Source organism: Rhincodon typus, chromosome 15 (assembly GCF_021869965.1).
Source record: "Rhincodon typus isolate 14 chromosome 15, sRhiTyp1.1, whole genome shotgun sequence".
In the NCBI taxonomy this organism is placed as follows: Eukaryota; Metazoa; Chordata; class Chondrichthyes; order Orectolobiformes; family Rhincodontidae; genus Rhincodon; species Rhincodon typus.
The window spans coordinates 60,017,159-60,041,594 of NC_063346.1; the positions used below are offsets into that span (position 1 = coordinate 60,017,159).

General features: G+C 43.1%; 1 protein-coding gene across 1 annotated transcript in view; it reads left to right on the plus strand.

Annotated features, from left to right (window-relative positions):
* Positions 1-24,436, plus strand: part of hydin (HYDIN axonemal central pair apparatus protein) — a 677,137-nt gene that overhangs the window by 517,136 nt on the left and 135,565 nt on the right. The window contains exons 55-59 of the mRNA XM_048605579.1: positions 3,873-3,972; positions 4,913-5,081; positions 6,506-6,744; positions 8,682-8,769; positions 14,846-15,050. Of these exons, the coding sequence (XP_048461536.1) occupies positions 3,873-3,972; positions 4,913-5,081; positions 6,506-6,744; positions 8,682-8,769; positions 14,846-15,050 (801 nt within the window). The remainder of the gene's footprint in view (positions 1-3,872; positions 3,973-4,912; positions 5,082-6,505; positions 6,745-8,681; positions 8,770-14,845; positions 15,051-24,436) is intronic.

Below are 24,436 nucleotides of genomic sequence, written 5' to 3' on the forward strand. Positions count from 1 at the left end.
TACACCTTGTTATCTCAGATTCTCCAGCATTTGCAGTTCCTGCTATCTCTGTCATGGAGGGATGTTGCGAAATGTTGACAGCCAAACGGAGGGGAAGATGTGTTTGGTGGTGGCAACCTGCTGGAAGTGGTGGAAATGGTGGAGGATGATCCTTTGAATGCAGAGAGTAGTGAGGTAGAAAGTAAGGACAAGTGGAATGCTATCATTGTTTTAGGAAAGGAATAGGCTGAGGACAGAAGTGTGGGAGATGGTTTGGACACAGCTAAGAGCCCTGTCAATTACAATGGGGCGGGGGGGGTGGGAGTCTTCATTTGAGGAAACAGGTGGTTATGCCAGAGGCAGCCTGTTGTAAGGTGCCAGCTTCGGAATAGATACAACAGGGAGATGAAGAAACTGGGAGAATGGAATGGAATTCTTGCAGGATACAGGGTGTGAGAAAATGTAGTCACGGTAACTGAGGGAGTCGGTGGGTTTGCAATGGATACTGGTGAATAGCGTATCCTCAGAAATGGAGATGGTAAAGTCAAAAAAGGGAAGAGTCAGAGATGGACTATTGAGGATGAGAAAAGTCTTGCTTCTGATTCCTTTACAAATTAATTCCTTTGTTTCCTGCTTTTGAACTCCAGGATAATTCAAACAAACAAAAAAAGTCTTCATAGACCTTCATGTCAAAGGGTTAATCTCTTGTCATCATTCTGTCTTTATAGATGTGTGCATTGTTGTCAATCCCACCTTCATTTCATAGATTTTATAGAATCCCTACAATGTGGAAACAGGCCCTTTGGCCCAACAAATCCACACTGACCCTCAGAACATCCCACCCAGACCCATCCCTGTATGGCAGACCTGATCTACACACCCCTGAACACTACGGGCAATTTAGCAAAGCCAACCCACCTAGCCTGCACATCTTTGGACTGTGAGTGGAAACCGGAGCACCTGGAGAAAACCCACACAGACATGGGGAGAACATGAAAACTCCACACAGATAGTCACCTGAGGGTAGAATCAAACCCGGGTCCCTGGCGCTGTGAGGCAGCAGTACTAACCACTGAACCACTGTGCCGCCCCAGCCTGCCCTTGAAGTATTGGCTGCCCAAGCTATTTCAAAAGATAGCTCAACCACATTGCTGTAGTTCTGAAGTCATAGGAGACTAGAACAGGTTAGGACTGCAAATTTCCTTCCCAAAAAGGCATTGATGAACCAGATGGGTATCTCCAGAACATCAGCCTGGGTTCTAGATCACTAATCCAGTAACATTATCACTACACCACTGCTTCCCCTGTCTTGTAGACCTTGAATCCTTCTGCATCTCCATTAAATTATTTTAATATGTGAGGACAAATAGAATTCCATACTAGCTTGACTCCCTCCAATAGGATGACATCCCTATACAGGACTGACAACTAAAGAATCTCACAGATGCAGAAAATCTGGAACAACAATGGGAAATGCAGAAATACTCAGCAAGTTCAGGGGAGGACAAATGCGTTAACATTTTGTTTGTGAACCTTATGTCAACATTGACCATTAACTGAAGCATTGACTTATTACTTCTCCATGCAGATAATGACAGCCTGTTAATTTGTTCCAGCACTTTCTGTTTCTGATTCAGCAGAAGTCTCAGAAGTCTCAATCAAATTAACAGTGACAATGTTATTTGCATGAATTCCCCATTATAGATTATCTTGCAACAAATAAAAAAACATTTCATACAGACATCCCAGAGACTTAGCTGATTAATATCATTTGAAATAAAGATTTAATGTAATTTTAAAAACAAGTAGAGTCTCAGACTGCTGTCACTGCACAGGAAGATGAAACTGTGTGACTTATTTATGTTGTACTGTTGCACCAATGAGAAGTAGTGTATTTCTTACAATGCAGCAAAAAGTAATTCATCACTATAAAGTGCTTTGGGACATCCTGAAGTCCCAAAGCAATATATAAATGCAATTTTTTCCCCCCATTCATCATGAACTGTTGCTGTAGCATATAACCCTGGCTAAGAACTGAAAAAACAGGAACAGGATGGTGGATGGGAACAGGATGGAAACAATATGATGTTGAGCCTGCTGCACCATTCAGCATGATTATGGCTGGTTTTGGGCTGCAACTCCACTTTCCACCCACTTCTCATGGCTCTTGATTCCCTGAAAGACTGAAAACCTGTTCATCCTAAGCCTTAAATAAGTTCAAAGTCAGAAATTATGCAACAACAGGTTTTAGTCCAAGGGCTAATTTGAAATCACAAGCTTTTGGAGTACTACTCCTTCATTAAGTGAAGTGGAGGGAAGCACACAGGCACAGAATATATAGAATAAACGTGTCAGCCAATATATTCTGTGCCTGTGTGCTTCCCTCCACTTCATCTGATGAAGGAGCAGCGCTCCGAAAGGTTGTGATTTCAAATTAACCTGTTGGACCAAAACCTGGTGTTGCATGACTTCTGACGTTGTCCACCCCAGTCCAATACCAGCACCTCCAAATCTTAAATAGGTTCAATGATGGAGCATCCACACCACCTGAAATGTAGAATTCCATAGATTCATAGCATTTTGAGTGAAGAAATTCCGCCTTATCTCAGCCCTAAATGATTGCCCTCATCCTGAAATTGCACTCCCTTGTTTTAGATTCCAGTGTATACAAATTCAAGCCCCTTCAAGCCCTTGAATGTTTCGATCAATTCATTTTTCTAAACTCCAGAGAATAACGATTCTGTTTTCTCAGGCTGTCATTCTAGAGATCAATCCAACGAACCATCACTGCACTGCCTCCATTGCCATTCCTTAGATAGAGAAGCCAAACTTGCACACAGTACTCCAGTTGTGGTCTCAGCCAAGCTCCTTATTCTTATAGCAAGTCTTATTTGTTCTTGTATTCCAATCCCCTTTGCAATAAAGGCCAACATGCCTTTTATCATCCTAATTGCTTGCCAATTTGCATGCCAACTTTCTGTATTATTTCCATAAGAACATCCAGGTCTCTCTGAACATCAACATCTACAAGTTCCAAAGAAAGTTAAATTTGACTTGAAACATTAATTCTGTTTCTCTCCACCACAGATCCAGACAGACCTGCTAGTTTTTTTTTCAGCATTTTCTGCTATACCTGTACTTACAAGATATTTAAAATATTTTGGTTTTCTTTTCTTTCAACCAAAGTAAATAACCTCATAATTTCCCACATTAAACTCTATCTGCTACCTTATTGTCAATTTACTTAACCTGTCCATATATCTTTGCGGACTTCTCAGAGTTTGCATTTTCTTCTGGCTTTGTATTGTCAGCAAAAGTTAGATTCTTTGTTCTTGGTTTCTTTATCTGAGCCATTAATATAGATTGTAGATAAGTGTGGTTCCAGAACCGATCCTTACAGCAGTCCACTAGTTACAGCCTGCCAACTTAAAAAGGCTCATTTAAACCTACTCTCTGCTTCCTGACCATTAACTAATCCTTTATTCACACTAATACATCATCTTCAACTCCATAACTTTAATCTTATGTGTAAATATTTTGCATGGCACCCTCATTGCCTTTTGGATTCCAGGTATATTTATCTACTGATTCCCCTTTAACTACCCTACTAATAACCATGGTCAGTTTAATTTAGAGTTCCCTATAACTGTTGGCACATGAGGCAACTTACTCCTTCCACTGCTCTACGTCCACAACAAGAAGTTTAATTTCATCAGGAGTTGCCACTTTTTAATTGTCCTGTAAGAGATTATTCAGAGCCAGGAAGCAGCTTGGTGACATGACCAAGCCCAGCATACCACTGACAGACAGGCTAAAGGCACCCCCAATTCCATTAGCTCCATACTATTTCAATACTGCTACATTAACACTTGATCCTTGTGTTTCTCTAACAGGCACAGATGGTGGGATTGACTTTGGTATTATCAAGGTTTTTGATAGCGTGAAACAGACGATTACCTTGAAGAACAAGGGAAAATATGAGATTGGATACAGGTATTTATTTGCTCTTTTTCCTGAAAACACTGATACATGTTGGCATGCAGTAGCATTGGTTATACCATTAATGTAATGGCTTTAATTTCTGGTGATTGAAAAAGTTGCCTGTGCACCATCTCAGAGATGGCAAGAATGGGGCACATTCCTCACAAGCGCAAACTTGCTCAATTATTTCCCCTTCTCAGCACCTCTCTTACACTTCCAAGAGGAAGAGTTCTGTCCTTGTTTTCTTCATGAACAAGCTGCTTAATTGCTTTTGATGTCAGTTGAATGCTTTTGAGCACTTAAGTGGATGATCACAAATGATGTTGTTTGAGCTTTGTATGAGTTCATTTCATATCCGTTGTCTCCTCATAATGTAATTTAATTTCTATTTGATGTCAAATGATCACAAAAGAGTGCACGTGAATGCTGTTGAGTACAGAATGATAGCAAAATTTTCTGTCGGGATATTGTGGTGCAGTGATAGTGTCCCTACCTTTGAGTCAGGAAATCTGGGCTCAAGTCTCACTCGCTCCAGAGTCATGCAATACCATCTCTGAACAAATTAATGAGAAAATATTTACCAAAATTTTCTGTTATGGAAGTCCTCTTGATCTTAATAGGTCTGTTTATTATTGGGATAATTCTGCCTGATGAGAGGACAATCGCTAGCTATCTGCTGACAACATTCATGCCTGTTTGAGTAGAGAGAAGGGAAGATAAAGTGAACAGGCTTTTGAATCCCTGGATGGCTTGTTTGTAGGTAAATAACTGATCAGTTAATAAGGGGTTTGGGGACATCAGTGAAGCAAATCTATTTGTCAGAGCCAGTGCAAAGTTGAGAAGGAGCACAAATGACCACCAGACACTGAACTGAAAATTCCTGTTCTCCCCATTTGCTGTTTTTGCTGATGGTTTCAGTCATGCTCGTACTAATCATGCTTTCTTCTTTTAGATTCCTTCTGCAACCTACAAAACGCGACATGCCAGACCTAAACTCACTGTTCACCATTCAGCCAATGAAGGGATCCCTGCTTCCAAATGACCGTGCCACTCATATATACATCAACTTCCACTGCAAAACTACCACAGAGATCAAAGAGGAGCCCATTCTACGTTGCCTGGTAAGGGTGTAGGTATTGGTTTTGAGATGTTAACTCCTGGTTATTGCAGCTCTGTGTGAAATGGACAAATTTGCCATGACTGCTGTATCCCGTGACGTCGGTAACCAATCAGGCAGATATCAAAGTAACCTGGATAATGAGACACCATTATGGTTTGTGCCATTTTAGCTCTTCTATTTTTCTCATACTTGTGCATGACATTGAAGTTTATCTGTCCACCATCTTTTTCAATTCAGTTGGGAATAACTTGACACATTACACACTACTATCCACCCATTAACTGAATCACTAATTCTAAACCTACCATTGTTCTCTGCCTAGCGTTCTCTGTGGTGCTTGGTTCTGTGAAGGAACCAATTACCATGCTATGGCTGGACTGCAACAGGTTAGCGTCTTGACCTAATTGTGGACTGTGGGCTATGCCCACTCCTCAGTCATCTGTATGAGAGTCCACGTAGAAACCCTTTTAAACCTTCATTAGCAGCAGATCAATGAGCGGGCAGAAAACAAGCGTTCCAGATAGCCCTATCACCCAGTCTCCAGACTGGAATCTGTTCCTGGGAGGTGAGGAAGCCAGTAAAGCTGCATGGCACATTGTCTTTCTGGAGCCGTTCTCCTCCTTAATAAGAACAACCCCCTGGGTTCCTCTCTTGCAATCTGAAGCTATAATGAGTAAAAACAACATATGCACTATTCAATACTGTCCTAAAGTAGAACTTGATATGGTAGATCATCTGCCAGCTGAGGAGCCCAGACATCATCCTGGGGGAGAACTGTAGCAGTCACAAAATGTGGCATTAAATCATTTCCCACTACAACCGGTTTTGTTACTCCCCCAATTCCACTCCACAATCTTATCTCCATGTCCAAATCTTCTCATTGTTTTAGCAAGTGATGTGAAACTCCTAAGACAAATGTTCTTTTAAAATGAATGGGCAGAGAATTATAGGCTGCTAATGTCCAACAGAACACTCACTTTCTCGTTGATGTCTTTGTGTAACTTCCAGGTCTGTGTCAATCGCAGTCAACAACCTGTACCTAATCACCAGAGAGACATCAGCAGCAGAAATATCACTAACATTTTCCTCTCTACAGCCTGGGCTTTGGGACCAATTGTCCAAACTATTTCCACTTTGACTGCTGTCAGCTCAAATGCCTCAGACTACAGATCAAAGACAGGAGTTTGAGCCTGTGTAAATCAGTCTTGCACTGACAGCAAGCTTTAGTGTGCCTTTTTGTTCTAAATGTCCAAGAGAAAAAGTGTAAGAAAGTGTAAGAAATACTGAGATGGCTACTGTGTAGTCACTTAGATTAAATTAGCTTTACTCACCACACCTAACTCGTATTTTGTTTCATTTTGTGTACTTAGTAACATACAAAACTAGATAAATGAGTAGTGTTGTGTTTTCTCTTTGTGAATACAGGTGATTGAGCCCACTTTAGGTGATGGAGGAGAGATCATAGCCAGCATTCCAGTCAAAGTGTCAGTTTTTGCCATTTTCACCACCTATCAGATATTACCAGCAGGAGAGGTTAACTTTGGCATTGTGTTATTTGGCAACCGGAAAAGTCGTACATTCATCCTTGAGAACAACTGTGAATTTGATTTCAGATACTGCATCTTCAAAATGTCTGCTGTGATTCCACGTCAATCAAAGAAGGGGTATGGACATCCCATCAAATATCCTATCTGGAAATCATTGTAATTGTTGTTGGGTGCATCCAGCAGCTGTTCTGTTTACAATTTGTTCTGAGTTATATGGGAGCATCATGATGTGGATGGTATAGCAGTTGCAGCATCACCTTTGGTTTCAGTGCCTCTGCCTTTGCAGATAAGGAATGCAACTGCAATTTCTGCTCCTGTCCACTCTCTGATGATCCCTGTATCCTAAACTATGTGTGCAGTGAGAACTAGCCTTAACTGAAGCCATGCCCCATGTTTAAATGGCTTATTTCACCCATGAAGACTTGCCACTTAATTAGAACATAGTAATAACAGGAGGTATGTGGAACTGGGTGACAAGAATATACGTTGTCAGGAGAGGGTTGACCATAGGTAATTGGATTAAACGTTTCTCTTAGAAAGAAGTTGATTGTAGTTGTGTAGAAGGCTGGCAGAATTAATGAATTGGAATAGATTTTAAGTTTGAAGATCTGCAGCAGGAGAGAAGTTCCACAATTCTGTGATTGTGGTTTGCTACCTCTCCTGCATCCCCCACCCCTCCTCCATAAACTTCAAATCATCCCAAAATCTGCTAGCTCTGTGCTAATTCACATCTGGTTCTGCTCACCTAGCACATGCCCACTGACTAAATTTTAAATTTTACAATTTTCATTCTTGTACTTAAACTCCTCGATCTCCTCACCCCTTCCTATTTCTATAATCTGATCCAGTCCAATAGTTTTCTGAAATCTCAGCTTCCCTCTACTTCCAGCCTGTTGCACTCTCCATCAAAATCTATTCTTCTTTCTCACCCTTGAGGCATTCCTTAAAACCTGCCTGTTTCATCAAACATCTCTTCACCTGTCCTAACATCTCTCCGTATGACTCAATGTCACATTTTGTATGAGAATGCTCTTGTGAGGTACTTTGGGACAGGTTTTACAACATTGGAGGTGATAAATAAATGCATATTTTTGTTGTCCTGTGCAACAGTAAGCTGAAGTAAGAGATCCTGCCATGAGTTTTGTGTTTAGCATGGGAAATATGGGGGAAAAGGAAATGCATATGCAACAACACATTTGTTTTCTAGGCTGAACAATAGGTCTAAGGTTGAAGTAGTTCTAATTGCAGCATTACCAATAAATCAGAAATAAGCTTGTGATGGAAAATTGGCTTCCTTTGTAGAAGGAGTTCAGCTAATCTGATAAAACAATTGTGAGGCGAAGACAGCCTGGTGGTAACAAAGTAAAGGTATTTATTTAAGGGAGCCAAGAAAAATCTCCTGTGATTAAAATAAGGTGATAACAATGCAGAGCACAGGTCCGTCAACACCTAATCAGAAAAAGAAAATTGGTAGGATCAATTCTAATGCAACGTCAAATGTTGAAAGACCTGCTGTGTATCATCATTGCCTGATTTGAATACAGAAGTTGTTAATTGGTTCCTTTCATAAAATATTCCCTCCTTCCAGCACCATTTTGTCATAGCGTCACATCTCTACATATTCTGTTGGCCCATATGCATTCTGACCTGGATAACATTTGGCCCTGTGTTGCTGAGTGGTCAGTAATGGCAGGGCCACACAGGTAGCATCAAGAGAGTTAAACCACCTGTCCCCACTTTATCATTCAATGGTATTACCCTTGTTAGTCACTATTCTTATAGAGACCATTGACTGAAAACTCAACTGGACCAGCCACATGGCTAGAAAAGCAGATCGTTAGCAGATTGGAAGGACACGTGATGAGAATGTATTTGCAGAGCTATGGTGAAAGAGGAGGGGAATATTTCAATTAGAAAACTCCTTTTCAATGCGACAAATTGTCCCCTTTGTATTGTATCATTCTATGGTTCTTGCATTCTCAAGAACATTTTGTATGTTACTAAATTACATTTTCAGAAACTGTAACTATTTTCTTTTGTTTTGGGTTCTGTAGTGGCAATGATGTTGGTGGTGGTTCAAAGGTTGGGAAAGCTCAGGATAAAGCTGATGGAATTCCGAAACAGAAAGAACAAACTCCCCAGGTAAGTTTTAACGTTGGCACACAGGGCCTGCTTAGAAACATGGCTGCAAAAGTGGTATAACAAAGTGTAGAGCTGGATGAACACAGCAGGCCGAGCAGCATCATAGGAGCAGGAAAGCTGACGTTTCGGGCCAAGACCCTTCATCAGAAATTGGGGAGGGGAAGGGGGTTCTGAAATAAATAGGGAGAGAGGGGGAGGCGGATAGAAGATGGATAGAGGAGAAGATAGATGGAGAGGAGACAGACAGGTCAAAGAGGCGGGGATGGAGCCAGTAAAGGTGAGTGTAGGTGGGGAAGTAGGGAGGAGATAGGTCAGTCCAGGGAGGACGGACAGGTCAAGGGGGCGGAATGAGGTTAGTAGGTAGGAGATGGGGGTGAGGCTTGAGGTGCAAGGAGGGGATAGGTGGGAGGTAGGACAGGTTAGGGAGGCGGGGACGGGTTGGGCTGGTTTTGGGATGCGGTAGGGGGAGGGGAGATTTTGAAGCTTGTGAAATCCACATTGATACCATTGGGCTGCAGGGTTCCCAAGCGGAATATGAGTTGCTGTTCCTGCAACCTTCGGGTGGCATCGTTGTGGCACTGCAGGAGGCCCAGGATGGACATGTCGTCTGATGAATGGGAGGGGGAGTTGAAATGGTTTGCGACTGGGAGGTGCAGTTGTTTAGTGTGAACCGAGTGTGACTGGGAGGTGCAGTGCCACAACAATGCCAACCATTTCTAAAGGAGGGTCTAGGCCCGAAACGTCAGCTTTCCTGCTCCTATGATGCTGCTTGGCCTGCTGTGTTCATCCAGCTTTACACCTTGTTATCTCAGATTCTCCAGCATCTGCAGTTCCTACTATCTCTGATGCAAATGTGGTATGCTCTGTTCAAATGTATTTCAAACCAGAGGCAGCCAGTGTTCCCATTCAAAACAGAAACAGGTAATGCTCAGCAGGACAGGCAGCGCTGAATGATGGACTTAATGAACTTAATAGAAACATAGGAAATAGGAGCAGGAGTAGGCCATTCAGCCCTTCTAGCTGTCTCCATTATTCAATATGATCATGTTTGATTATCTAACTTAGTACCTTGTTCTTGCTTTCTCCCCACACTTTTTGACCCCTTTAGCCCTAAGAACTATGTATAGCTCGTTGAAAATATTCAATGTTTTGGTCTCAACCATTTTCTGTGGAAGAGAATTCCACAGGCTCACAACTGTTTGGTGATGAAATTTCTCCTAATCTCAGTCCTAAATGGCCTGCCCTGTTTGCTTAGTCTGTGGCCCCTGGTTCTGGACTCCCTAGTCATCAGGAACATTATTCCTGCATTTATCCTTGTCTGGTCCTGTTAGAATTTTGTAGGTTTCTATGAGATTCCACCTCATACTTCTGGATTTCAATGAGTATAGTATCTGAGAATCTGAGATAACAAGGTGTAAAGCTGGATGAACACAGCAGGCCAAGCAGCATCATAGGAGCAGGAAAGCTGACGTTTCGGGCCTAGACCCTCCTTTAGAAATGGGGGAGGGGAAGCGGGTTCTGAAATAAATAGTATAGTCCTCACTGATCTGGTCTGTCTTTATATGTCAGTGCTGCCATCCCAGAAATGAACCTAGTAAACCATCATTGCATTCTATCCATAGAAAGAACATCTTTCCTCAGATAAGGAGACCAATACTGCAGGTGTGGCCTCATCAAGGCCCTGTACAATTTTAGCAAGACCATTCCTGCTCCTGTACCTGAATCCTGTCACTGTGAAAGCCTACATACCATTTCCCTAAGGTTTTGGGATGCTCATCTTGGAAAAATCACCTCAGCATCTTCCAGAAGAGCAGCTTTTAAAAAAGAACAGAAGAAATATTGGGTCACTGCGTGGAAAAGGGAAACTTTCATAGTGCCAGCTGGAATTGGGATCAAGAAATCATGTTTGCTGGTTGTGCAGCTATTTAGTACCAGTGTGCTGGTCACAAAAGCACGAAGTGAATTTTTTGCACAACTAAAGAAGAGAGGTATGCTAGAAGATGGAGATAAATATGGGCCTAAACTAGGGCAGACAGCAGTGGAGTAGAATTGGGTGTGACTTGATGGATAAATGTTGAGAGAGAAGCGGGAGGGACAGATGTATGAACGGCCTCCGTCCATGATCTTCCCACAGTTGTTGGAATGATGAATTAAAGATACAATGGAATAAAAAGGCATTTAGTACTGAAAGGAACAAAAACAAAGTTGCTGGAAAAGCTCAGCAGGTCTGGCAGCATCTGTGAAGAAAAAAACTGAGTTAACGTTTCAGGCCCGGTGACCTTTCGGGTTGTCTTTAGCCCCCAAGTTGATGCTGGAGTATTGTGTGGCTTAGACAGAGGAAAGTGAGATCTGCTAATGCTGATATAATCCAGCCAGATGTCCTAAGGGGTAGCAATACCAAATAAGTATCAGATTCACTTAAAACTGCACCTCTTGGACTTCAGGGGCAGAAGATATGGAAAATGGGAAAAAGTAAAGGTTTTGTATGGAATAAGAGCATCTGGATTGAATGTAAAAGGAAAAGTTACCATGGTCATGGTCCCTCATTAGTGACAGAGAGACAACTTGTGGTGGTTTAACCTGAGGATCACCACACTTCAAGTGAGGGGAGAGGATGAAAAAGAGACTCCTTCTTGGTAGTCCCAGTCAGTGTGGCAGTTGAACCATTATAGTTGATATAACTCAGCTTCACGAACCAGCTGTCCAGCTAACTGAGCTAACTGACAAAATGAACAGTTCATCCACTTCACTAACACCTTCCACCCCAACCTTAAGTTTACTTGGACCATCTCTAACACCTCTCTCCCCTTCCTGGACCTCTCTGTCTCCATATCGGGCAACCACCTAGAAACCGATATTCATTTCAAGCCCACCGACTCCCACAGCTACCTAGAATACTCCTCCTCCCACCCACCTTCCTGCAAAAATGCTATCCCCTATTCCCAATTCCTTCGCCTCCGCCGCATCTGCTCCCAGGATGAGGCATTCCACTCCCGTACATCTCAGTTGTCCTCGTTTTTCAAGGACCGTAACTTCCCCGCCTCGGTGGTCGAGAACGCCTTCAACCGTGTCTCCCACATCTCCCGCACCTCATCCCTCACACCCCGTCCACGCAATAAGAAGCAAAAAAGAATCCCCCTCGTCCTCACGTACCACCCCACCAACCTCCGGATCCAACGCATCATCCTCCGACACTTCCGCCATCTGCAATCCGACCCCACCACCAAAGACATCTTTCCCTCCCCACCTTTATCTGCTTTCCGGAGGGACAACTCTCTCCGTGACTCCCTTGTCCGCTCCACACTCCCCTCCAGCTCCACCACACCCGGCACTTTTCCCTGCAACCGCAGGAAGTGCTACACCTGCCCCCATACCTCCTCCCTCACCCCCATCCCAGGCCCCAAGAAGACTTTCCACATCAAGCAGATGTTCACCTGCACATCTGCCAATGTGGTATACTGCATCCGCTGTACCCGGTGTGGCTTCCTCTACATCGGGGAAACCAAGCGGAGGCTCAGGGACCGCTTTGCAGAACACCTACGCTCGGTTCGCAATAAACAACTGCACCTCCCAGTCGCGAACCATTTCAACTCCCCCTCCCATTCCTCAGACGACATGTCCATCCTGGGCCTCCTGCAGTGCCACAACGATGCCACCCGAAGGTTGCAGGAACAGCAACTCATATTCCGCTTGGGAACCCTGCAGCCCAATGGTATCAATGTGGATTTCACAAGTTTCAAAATCTCCCCTCCCCCTACCGCATCCCAAAACCAGTCCAGCTCATCCCTACCTCCCTAACCTGTTCTTCCTCCCACCTATCCCCTCCTCCCACCTCAAGCCGCACCTCCATCTCCTACCGACCAACCTCATCCCGCCCCCTTGACCTGTCCGTCCTCCCTGGACTGACCTATCCCCTTCCTAACTCCCTACCTACACTCACCTTTACTGGCTCCATCCCCGCCTCTTCGACCTGTTTGTTTCCTCTCCACCTATCCTCTCCTCTATCCCTCTTCTATCCGCCTCCCACTCTCTCCCTATTTATTTCAAAACCCCCTTCCCCTCCCCCTTTTCTGATGAAGGGTCTAGGCCCGAAACGTCAGCCTCTCTGCTCCTATGATGCTGCTTGGCCTGCTGTGTTCATCCAGCCCTGCACCTTGTTGTCTCGGATTCTCCAGCATCTGCAGTTCCTACTATCTCTGACAAAATGATTGCTGGCTTTGGAACTATTAATAGTGAAAGAAAGGCCTAATGCTAGGCATCTGTGAGTTTTAAACTGCAGTTGTAAATAATTTGGAGGAGTTTGCTGCAGGCAATGAGATAGAGAAATGTGGGCATTGAGGGATACCAGAAAGTGGTCAGAGATGACTACGTGATGGTAGATGGTAAACTTGAAGAGGTTACAACATTTAAAAGAATTTATATCACAGAAGCAGATCACTCAGTCCAACTGAGCAATTCCACTGTTTATACTTGGTACAACACGGAAACATAGAAACTAGGATCAGGTGCAGACCTTTCGAACTGCTCCACAAGATTGCTCCGGCCCCTATTCATCCAGTTCCACCAGCTCAACATATTCCTTCAACTGGTACTAAAAGTTAGAAGAGTTTACATGGAAAGAAAACTTTATTAAAGGACAATGAAGTCAGAGGAGAGAGAGGCAAGGGAAGCTGAGTTGCTGGTTATCATAAAGAATCAGAAATGGTTCAGTGTAGAGACTGAGAAAGGACAGGAGCCGGACATGAGAGACTTTGAGTGGGATGGCCTGCAAGGGATAACTTTGAAAGGAGATGCAAGAGGACTGGAAATGAACGAGGTGCTTGGAAATGTAAAGTCACAGAGAAGTAGTGGAAATCTCATGTCAAGTGACTCACTGCCACTATACCCTTAATGCTATGTTGCAAATGCCACTGCTTTTACTTTAATAATTCTCTATTTTAATAGTGTTGCTTCTGGTTTGCTGTGCTATTACTTAGAGCTTGTCACAAGTCATTGATGTGATAAAGCTGCATGGAGAGATGATCTCACATGCCCAGGATGTTGATTTCCTTACATTGATGTCCTTGATATCACCTTTACCCCGATTCAAGGAGGAATTAAGTATTAAAGCCAACAATTGATGCTAATCCTTCATAAAACACTGGTTAGATTTTAGCTGGAGTATCCTGTGCAAACAAGTAGGATGGATGTCAAGAACTCCGAGAGGGTGTATAAGAGATTCACTCATGACACTAGAGATGGAAGATCTTCAGTTATATGGAGAAGCTGCAGATACTGGCGTTGTTCTCCTTTGACCAAATAAGATTAAAGGGAGATTTGATTGTCACATATTGTATAAACTCTATTCTCCTGGAGCACCATCACCCTGATGATTGCCCCTCTCTGTGAGAACCGGAATTAGAAGAATGAAAATACCAGTACCATTCATATCATGGCTAAAGGAACCAGTAAGATACCTCATTTAGGACCTCTGCCATTGCTAGACTCCAGGAGCTGCTGAAAGTATGTGGTGAGACCCTAGGATGATTCACCATTTGGTTTTCCTTGCATCTAAATTAGGAAACATCTGGCCTGTTGCCTGCCTTCATTAAGGCACCACTTAGTGCCACAAAATTTAGAATGCACATCCAGTTAGCTTTTTGGCACTATACATTTCATGACAATGACTAATAGCCATTTACATGGTCATCTACTGATGTGGTTCCACCTCCTCTTATAGCATTCAGTGCGGAATGTCATGCTTCTTCAATAGTACCTTCTAATCTAGTTTTCCATCACTTAGAAAGCAGAATGGTGAACAAAATCACCAGCAAATGAGCCTTCCATTTCACACATTATCTCAACCTGAAAATAGCTCACTGTTCTTTCATTGTTCCTTGGTCAAACCACGTAGCCTGCACAAGCGTATAAAGTGGCTAACCACCACCTTCCAAGGCAAATCTAAGGATCAGCAACAAATGCTGGTCTTGCTAACAACACTAACATCCCATGAATGAAATTTTAAAACATTGTGCTGAGTTGGTTGCATGCTCCAGTACTCAGTAACTTACAGTTTTTGTTCTTACCTTTCTCATAGGCCCGTTTGACAGTTGGAATGTTCACAATTTTCCCTGGTTATGGAGTTGTGCTCCCTGGAGCGCAACAGTCCATTACAGTGGACTGTTCTGCAGATCAGATTGGAAAACATGAAGAGCTCCTGTGTATTGATATAACTGACCGGGATCCGGACAGCTATCCATCTGGTATTCCATATGGACTGGTCATTGAATGCTGTGCACCAAGTACGTTCAGAAGAAACAAAACAAGATGCAGTTTGCACAAACAACTGGAATTATTTTTGTTTCATTAGTGGAACTTAAGTGTTACTTAAAGTTTTTGAGAAGATTTGTATCTCGGCTTGTGGATGAGGTTGTAGACATGCTCGTCGAGCCAGTGGATTTGGTTGCAAATGTTTTGTCACCCTGCTAGGTAACATTGTCAGTGTGCCTCCGGTGAAGCATTGGTGTTCTGTCCCGCTTGTTATTTATATGCCTCGGTTTGCTGGAGTGGTTGGTATTACTTCCGGTTCTGTTTCTCAGTGGCTTGTACACAGGGTCTAACTCAATGTGTTTGTTGATGGAGTTCCGGTTGGAATACCAGGCCTCCAGGAATTCCCTGGCATACCTCTGTTTGGCTCATGCTATTATGGATGTGTTGTCCCAGTCGAACTAGTGTCCCTCGTTGTCCGTGTGTAATCAAACAAATGAGAATTGATTGTGTCTCTTGGTGGCTAGTTGGTGTTCGTGCATCTGTATTGTCAATTTTTTTCTCCGGCTCGGTGAGATGTCTACAACCTCTTAAGTGTTACTGCTATTGATTTGTCCCTGATTGCCCTTGAGCAGGTGGAGGGCCACCTTCAACAGCTTCTACAGTTCATGTTGTTTAGGTACAGCTGCTGTTAAATGGAGAATTCAAGAATTTTGACCTGGTGAGGGTAAAGAATCAGTGACATTTTTCTAAAACTTGGAGCCAGTGGTGTTCCTACCCAGCTACTGCTCTTATTCCTCTTAATAGTAGAGGTTGCAGGTTTGGGAGATACTGCTGAAGAACCCTTGGTGTGCTGGTAGAGTTTAATAGAGTCATAAAATTGTACAGCACGGAAACAGACCCTTCGGTCCAACTCATCCATGCTGACCAGATATCCTAAATTAATCTCATTCCATTTTCCAGCATTTGGCCCATATTCCTCTAAACCATTCCTATTCGTATATCCATCCAGATGCCTTTTAAATGGCAGCTCATTTCATACACGCACCACCCTCTGTGTTAAAAGTCGCCCTCTTAGGCCCCTATGCCCTCGAGTTTTGGACTCCCCTACCCTGGGAAAAAGACTTTGGTTATTCACCCTATCCATGCCCCTCATGACTTTATAAACTTCTATAAGGTCACACCTCAGCCTCTGATGCTCCAGGGAAAATATCTCCAGTCTATTCAGCCTCTCTATAGCTCAAACCCTCCAACCCTGGCAACATCCTTGTAAATCTTTTCTGTACCCTTTCAAGTTTAACAACATCTTTCCTATAGCAGAGAGACCAGAGTTGAATGTGGTATTTCAAAAGTGACCTCACCAATGTCCTTTGCAACTACAGCATGACCTCCCAACTCCTATACTCACTGACCAATCAAGACAAGGGATTGGGTGCTTAACAAGAGTGCTATGTCATCCTGTTTCTGTTTTTGAATATTGTTGGAGCTACATTCATCCAGGCTACTGGAGAGTATTCCATTGCACTTGTGACATCTGAATTATACATAGTAGTGTTGTGAAAAGTCAAGATGTGAGTTCCTTGCCATAAAATTCCCAGCCTGTGTCCTGCCCTTCTATGACTGTGACCTCACTTATGTATCTCGGGACCTGAGAAGATGCAATTTAACATGCAATTCACCTCTTTCTACACTCCTCACCACCCTCTACCTCGCGCAACCCCACCACCACCACCATCACCAATACCACCACCACCACCAAGCAGTGTCAGGTGTCTTGTCTTCCAGTCAAGCACTTCCTCCGCCAACTGCCCACTCCTGGATTTCCTCTTTTTCGTCCCCCATGTATAATGCTGACAGACAATGCGAATGAGAGTCTTCCCCACATCCCACCATAGCCTCAAGGAGGGGAAAGCCCCCCTTTCCTTCTCCAGCTGGTCCAGAAGTGATGAAATGAGTCTTGAACTGCTTGTCCTCCAGCAGCACATTGTTAGAAGCACAGCACGCAGATATGAGCCAGGCATGGAATGGGGTGACCTCTGTCCACACCAGATGGTGATCTGTGCATGGCACCTGTCGCATGGAGGCCATGGAACAAAGGAGACAGACGCTCGTGAAATGGTCAATTCTCAACGCTCCAATCCTAGGCGTCACAAAGGTGAAGACGATGAAGTTCCCATCAGGCATCCACCAGGTCAAGGAACTTGACTAATCTCCTGTTTGACGTGGCATGAGAGCAGCCTAGACACTGCCTCCACCTGCTACTCAAGGGTGCAGTTAAAATTTCCTCCCCCTCCAGGATAACAAGCATATTTTGCAATCACATGGCTTATTTTACTACTTTCTAATCAACTGGTTCAGAGATGTTAATACACTGCTTTGGAGCAGGTGAGACGTGAACCCGGTTCTCTGAGCTCAGAGTTCAGGACACTACCACCATGCCACAAGAGCCCCCGCTAACCAGTTCTTTTTTTTCCCTTCTCTATATCTAGAAGTGCTCTTACACACAACAGTTCTTTCCCCAAATTAACCAAATTGACAAATCAATAGGTATTTTTTCACCTATTAACCATCACCAGCAAATTACACATGTTTTCAATTTACACGCCAAGCCTGTTAAGGGCATTACCCAGTGATTTGATTTGGTTTTTTTATATATCCAGAATTGCCCTTATACACAACTGAACAATTTTTTCCCACCAATTAACCACCACTAGTAAATCACCCACATTTCCAGTTGAATAATTTATATGCAAAGCCTGTTAAGGGCACTTCCAAGTGCTTCTTTTTATATTATACACAGTGCTAAAATACAAAATCCAATGAGCATTGCCTGTTGTGAATTAACCCTGGAGATGTTCTATTTGACTGTTAGGAATCTCCTGACACAGTGTTGGTGCCCTTACCCCTGGACCAAGAGACCATGGTTCAAGTCCCACTTGCTCCATAGGTGTGTCATAACATCTCTGTGAAGGTTGATTAGTAAAATAGGTTCTATTTGACTCTTAGATGGATCTGTACTTCTAACTCTGATAGAGGTCTTCAGCAACTGCAATTGGTTTTCTTTTTGCCAGGCACAACTACAATCAGTGGAAAGTTACCCCAGGTTTCATTGACTTTAATTTTACTGTGGGTCCTGATGCAATGCTCAGTCTAATGTTTCCTTGATTACAATAGTACTGAAGACTTGTGCTCCAGAACCAGCCGCACCCTTAGCCAAGCTGTTTCAAAGCATCAACAACATCGGCAATGACCTAACAATGGGAAAGATTGCCCAAATATGTCCTGTCCATAAGAAACAGGGAAATCCAATTCAGTCAATTACCAGGGTAGACAAGCAGGAGGCTGGAAGAACACAGCAAGCCAGGCAGCATTTGGAGGAAAGGAGAAGTCAATGTTTCGGGTATTACCCTTCTTCAGTCTTTCAGTTTCCTCCAGATGCTGCCTGGCTTGCTGTGTTCTTCCAGCCTCCTGTTTGTCTACCTTGGATTCCAGCACCTGCAGTTTTTTTTTGTCTAAGTCAGTTACCACCCTATTAGTCTCAATCATGAGCAAAGCCGTCAAAGGGGTCATTGACAATGCTATCAAGTTACACTTACACAACAATAGCCTGCTCACTGATTCAGTGTTTCAGTTCTTGATGCCTGACCCCATTACTGCCTTGGTCCAAATGTGGACAAAAGAGCTGAAAACAAGAGGAAAGGTGAGAATGATTGTCCTTGTTTATCAATGCAACAGTTGATGAAGTGTGGTATCAGGGAGAACAGCAAAATTAAAGTCAATGGTAATCACGGGGAAAGTGCTTTGCTGGTTAGAGTCATATCTGGTACTAAGGAAAATGGTTTTGATTGTTGAAGTCCAATCATCTCAGTTTGAGAGCATTATTGCACAGGTTCCTCTGGTAAATGTCCTGGGCCAAACCATCCTCATAAAGTCAGTGGGGATATTCTCTGATGATTGTACAATGTTCAGTACCTTTCACAACTCTTCACATATTGAAGCAGTCTGTGTTCACATGCAAAACGGCCAGGACATACGAAGGTCACGCTTTTCGGTGTTAATTAACGTCTACATCATATAGTGGCAGGTCAATGACCATTGCCAACAAAAGGGAATCTAATAGTCTCTCATGACATTCAATAGTGTTACCATTGCTGAATTCCGTACTATCAATGTTCTGGAGGTTAGCATCGACCAGAAACTGAAATGAAGTGAATTGGGCAGCAATACAAATACTGTGACTGCAAGAACAGGTTAGAGGTGGGGAATTCTGCAGTGAGTAACTCATCTCCCAACTCTGCAAGCTTTTTTTTAAATCACAAACATGTCAGAAGTCAGGAATGTGATGGAATACTCCCTACTTGCTTGATTGAGTGCAGCTGCAACAATATTCAAGAAACAAGGCAGCCATTCTGAAGAAGAGTCATAAATGGACTCAAAATATTAACTACTTCTCTCTCCTCAGATGCTGCCAGACCTGCTGAGTTTCTCCAGCAACCGCTGTATTTATTTGTCTGTCTGTCTGCCAGTCTGTCAATCAAACTACTTATTCATTTATCAATTTAGTTATTTATATAAACAACCTACTTGGTGGGAGCCGATTCACCCAGAGACATGGGAACACCACCACTTGCAAGTTCCTTTACATGCCCCACAACATCCCACCTCAGAACTGTGCTGCAATTGGATCAAAATCCTGCATATCCCTCCCTAACAGCTCCTTGGGAATATCTAGACCATGCAGACTACAATGATTCAAGCTGGTAGCTCACTATCACAACATAATAAGGAAGTAATAGCAGCTCATTTTGAAGATCATAATCGAATCAAGCAGATCAACATGGCCTCATAAAAGGGAAACCACGTCTGATTAATTTATTAGGATTTTTCTCAACCAGAGTGGATAGAGTGTAACTTGTATTTGGACTTCCAAAAGGAGTTCAACAAGGTACCTCACAAAGGTTAAGTCATAAAATAAGAGCACCCATTACAGCCTAAGTCCAAACCTGGACAAAAGAGCTGAAAACAAGAGGAAAGACGAGAATGATTGTTCTCGATATCAATGCAACATCTCATCAAGTATGATATCAAAGTGTTGGAAGTAGTATATTGGCATGAATAGAGAATTGGCCAATGAACAGGAAACAGTGAATTTTTTCAGGTTGGCACCCAGCCAGGTTCCACAGGGATCAGTGCAGGGACCACAACTATTTACAATATCTTTTAAATGACTTGGAGGAAGGAAGCGAACGTATTGTAGCCAAATTTGCAGATGACACAAACATAGATAGAAAGGCAAGTTGCGAGAAGGATACAAACAGTCTACAGAGAGATACTGATAGATTCATTAAGTGGACAAAAAGTTGGCAAATGGAATGTAATGTGGGAACATGTGAAGTTGTTAATTGTGGAAAGGAGAACAAATGAATGATTTTATTTAAATGGGGAAAGACTACAGAAAGCTGTAACACAAAGGGACTTGGGGTACTTGTACACAAAACACAGCTTGCTAGCATGCAGGTGATCTGGAAGGCTAATGGAATTTTGGCCCTTATTTCAAGGGGGTTAGAGTATAAGAGTAGGGAAGTCTTACTGCAACTAGTTCAGTTTGTGAAACCAGGTAGGCTTGGACGAGTTGGAAGAAGGGCTGTTCTGTATACCTGTATGACTCTGACTGTATATGTTGCTGGCGAGACCACATCTGGAGTACTGTGAGCAGTTTTGGTCCTCTTATTTAAAGAATGACATTGTTGAGGTTGGTTGGCTCGCCGAGCTGGTTTGTTGTTCCGCAGACGTTTTGTTGCCGTGCTTGGTAACATCCTCAGTGCAGCCTCCGATGAAGCGTCGGTGTGTTTTCCCACCTGGTTTTTAAACTCTGGGGTCCGTTCAGATGGATTGCCTCACTTCCAGTTTTCCTTCTTAGTGGAATGTATATGGGGTCGAGTTCAATGTGTTTATTAATAGCATGCTTCCAGGAATTCTCATGCTTGTCTCTGCCTAGCCTGTCCCAGGATCTTGGTGTTGTCCCAGTCGAAGTCGTGGTTCTCCTTGTCCATGTGGATTGAGGTGAATGAGTATTGGTCGTGTCTTTTTGTAGCCAGTTGGTGTTCATGTACTCTTGTTGTTAGTTTCCTTCCTGTTTGTCCGATGTAGTGTTTCTCGCAGTCTCTGCAGGGGATTTTGTAGATGACGTTGGTCCTGTCCATGGCGGGGAGTGGATCTTTAGTTCTTCCTCTACGCCAAGAGGAAGAACAATACTCTTCCAAGTGTTCAAGGATAATGGATAAACAAAGAACTGGGTCAGAAGATGCCTACACAAACAGCATCAGAAAGATTCTACACGCCCGACACCCTCATCACACTGCCCTACATCAGGAACATGTCGGAACTCACTACAAGACTCCTACGACCGCTGGGCATCAGAGTGGCACACAAGCCCACGTCAACCCTACGACAACTGCTCACCTGAACTAAAGACCCACTCCCCGCCATGGACAGGACCAATGTCATCTACAAGATCCCCTGCAGAGACTGCGAGAAACACTACATCGGACAAACAGGAAGGAAACTAACAACAAGAGTACATGAACACCAACTGGCTACAAAAAGACAAAACCAATATTCACTCATCTCAATCCACATGGACAAGGAGAACCACGACTTCGACTGGGACAGCACCAAGATCCTGGGACAGGCTAGGCAGAGACAAGCATGAGAATTCCTGGAAGCATGGCACTCCACAAAGCATGCTATTAATAAACACATTGAACTCGACCCCATATACATTCCACTACGAAGGAAAACCAGAAGTGAGGCAATCCACCTCAACGGACCCCAGAGTTTAAAAACCAGGTGGAAAAACACACCAACGCTTCATCGGAGGCTGCACTGAGGATGTTACCAAGCACGGTGACGAAACGTGTGCAAAACAACAAACCAGCTTGGCGAGCGAACCAACCTCAACACCCACAACCCGAGCTACAGATCTCCAAAACCTTAAAGAATGACATTATTTCACTGGATGATCTCTGGTATGGAAGGATTGTCTTAAGGCTCAATGGTTTGGGAGTCTACTCATTGGTATTTAAAAGAATGAGAGGCGATCTCGTTGCAACATATAAGGTTGTTAAGGGGCTTGATAGGATAAATGTTGAAAGGAGGTTTCCCCTCATTGGGGTGTCTAAGATCTGAGGGCATAACTCAATAAAGGAGTGCCAATTTACCACTGAGTTGAGGAGGCATTTCTTCTCTAGAGGGTTGTGAGTCTTTGGAACTCCTTGCCTTGGAGAGTTGGGACAGAGTCTTTATGAATATTGGAGGCTGATATGGATAGATTCTTGATCAGTGGGTGAATTGAGGATTATGAAGAAAGTTCAAGGAAGTGAATGTGAGAAGTGACAGATCAGCCATCATTGAATGGTGGAACCAGCTTGAAAGGCAAAATGGCCTACTCCTGTTCCTATTTCTTATGGCCTTATCACTTTCTCAAGAGCGATTATGGATGGGAAACAAAGTGAAGCTCACATTCAGTAAAAAAATAAAGAAAGAGCAATCATGCTCACTTGTGTAACTGTGCTATTTTGTCTATAGTTCAGACTGAGATCTGTATTGAAACACCCGCAAAATTTATTATACTTTTTCAGGTTGATGCCAATGTCGTACCTGTACTGAGACAGTTTGGCTGGAAGCACAGATAAATGCGGAGCACAATTTTTCAGCATAATATGTGCCATGTTGTCCAAAATAACTCCACAGAGGCCGGTATCCCGGCACCAAGTCACCCTTTATTCATACATCAACAGTTCTTGACTCTAGTACTACCACTTCAGAGTCAGCTTTCAGAGTGCCAGAATCCCTGACATTTCTCTTTTTATCTATCTACCTTTTAAATTCTCCTGAACCTCCCAAACATTCTCTTCTGTAATGTGAACTGTTTTTAAAACATCAGAGTTTATTTCTCTGCATTCTCTAGACTTCATTTCTTTCTTCACAGTAAAAACTTACGTGAAATATTCATTTAGGATCTCTCCCATCTCCTGGGGTTCATCACAGTGGTGACCTCCTTGATCTTTAAGAGGCCCTAACCTCTCTCAAGTTACTCTTTTGGTCAGTGTGTTTTTGGAATCTCCTAGGATTATCCATAACCTTTTCTGCCAATGCTAACTCATATCCCTTCTTTGCCTTCCTGACCTCTCTGTTAAGAATGCCCCTACACTCTTTATAATGGTTAAGACAATTAATTGAACCAAGTTGTCTATATGTAAAATAAGATTCTCTTTTATTCTTGAATAGAACCTCAATATCTTTATTCATCCATTGTTCCTTAATCTTACCAGCCTTACCCTTCACTCTAACAGGGACTAAATGCCTCTGAACTCTCACTATCACACTCTTGAACGCCTCCCACTTGTCAGACGTCCTTTTACTTGTGATCAGTGTACTTCAATCAACTTTTGAAAATTCTTGTTTCATACTATTAAAATTTGCCTTACTCCAATTAAAAACTTTACCTTTTATGGAAGGCATATTCTTTTGCCTCTGGTCACCTGGGGGCCTGGAACACATTTTTCCTTTCTTAGGCACAAGCCCACCTTGGAAAAAGGCCTTAGGACTATATCCAAGTTCTCTAAGTGTTCTTTATTAGTTTTCCCTGTTATTAGAACATCATCGAGGTAAATGACGAATTGAGGTAGACCTTGCAAAATGTTTTCCATTGTCCAGTGAAAAATGGCACAGGCTAATGATACCCCAAATGGCAGGCCCCTATATTGGTGCAAGCCTTATGGGTATTAATTGTAGCATAGTTCTGGGAATACTTATCTAAATGCAATTGCAAGTAAGCGTGGCTCGCGTCCAACTTCGTGAAGAAATTGTCCTTGCCAACTTTGCATATAAATCCTGTGTGCGAAGGATTGAGTATTTATTCAGCTGTGAAAAGCAGTTTACCATTTTTGTTTTAAATTTCCATAAAGGCAAACTGACCCATCGGGCTTCAAAATCAATAGGATCAGTGCTGCCCCATTTCACAAATTGGACTGGTTTGATGATTCTTTCACTTTCCAGCTTTTTGATTTCTGCTTCTACCTTCTACTTTTGTATGTAAGGCAAATGGCACTGGGTGGGCTTTGCAGAATCATGCAATTGCTTCCTGGTCAACATGCTGTGCAACTTGAAAGGGTTCAGAAAAGATTTACGAGGATGTTGCCAGGGTTGGGGGGGTTGAGCTACAGGGAGAGGCAGAATAGGCTGGGGCTATTTTCCCCTTATAGAGGTTTATAAAATCATGAGGGGCATGGAAACGGTAAATAGGCAAGGATTTTTTCCTGGGGTGGGGTAGTCCAAAACTCGAGGGCATAGGTTTAAGGTGAGAGGGGAAAGATATAAAAGGAACCTAAGGGGCAACTTTTTCATGCAGAGTGTGGTG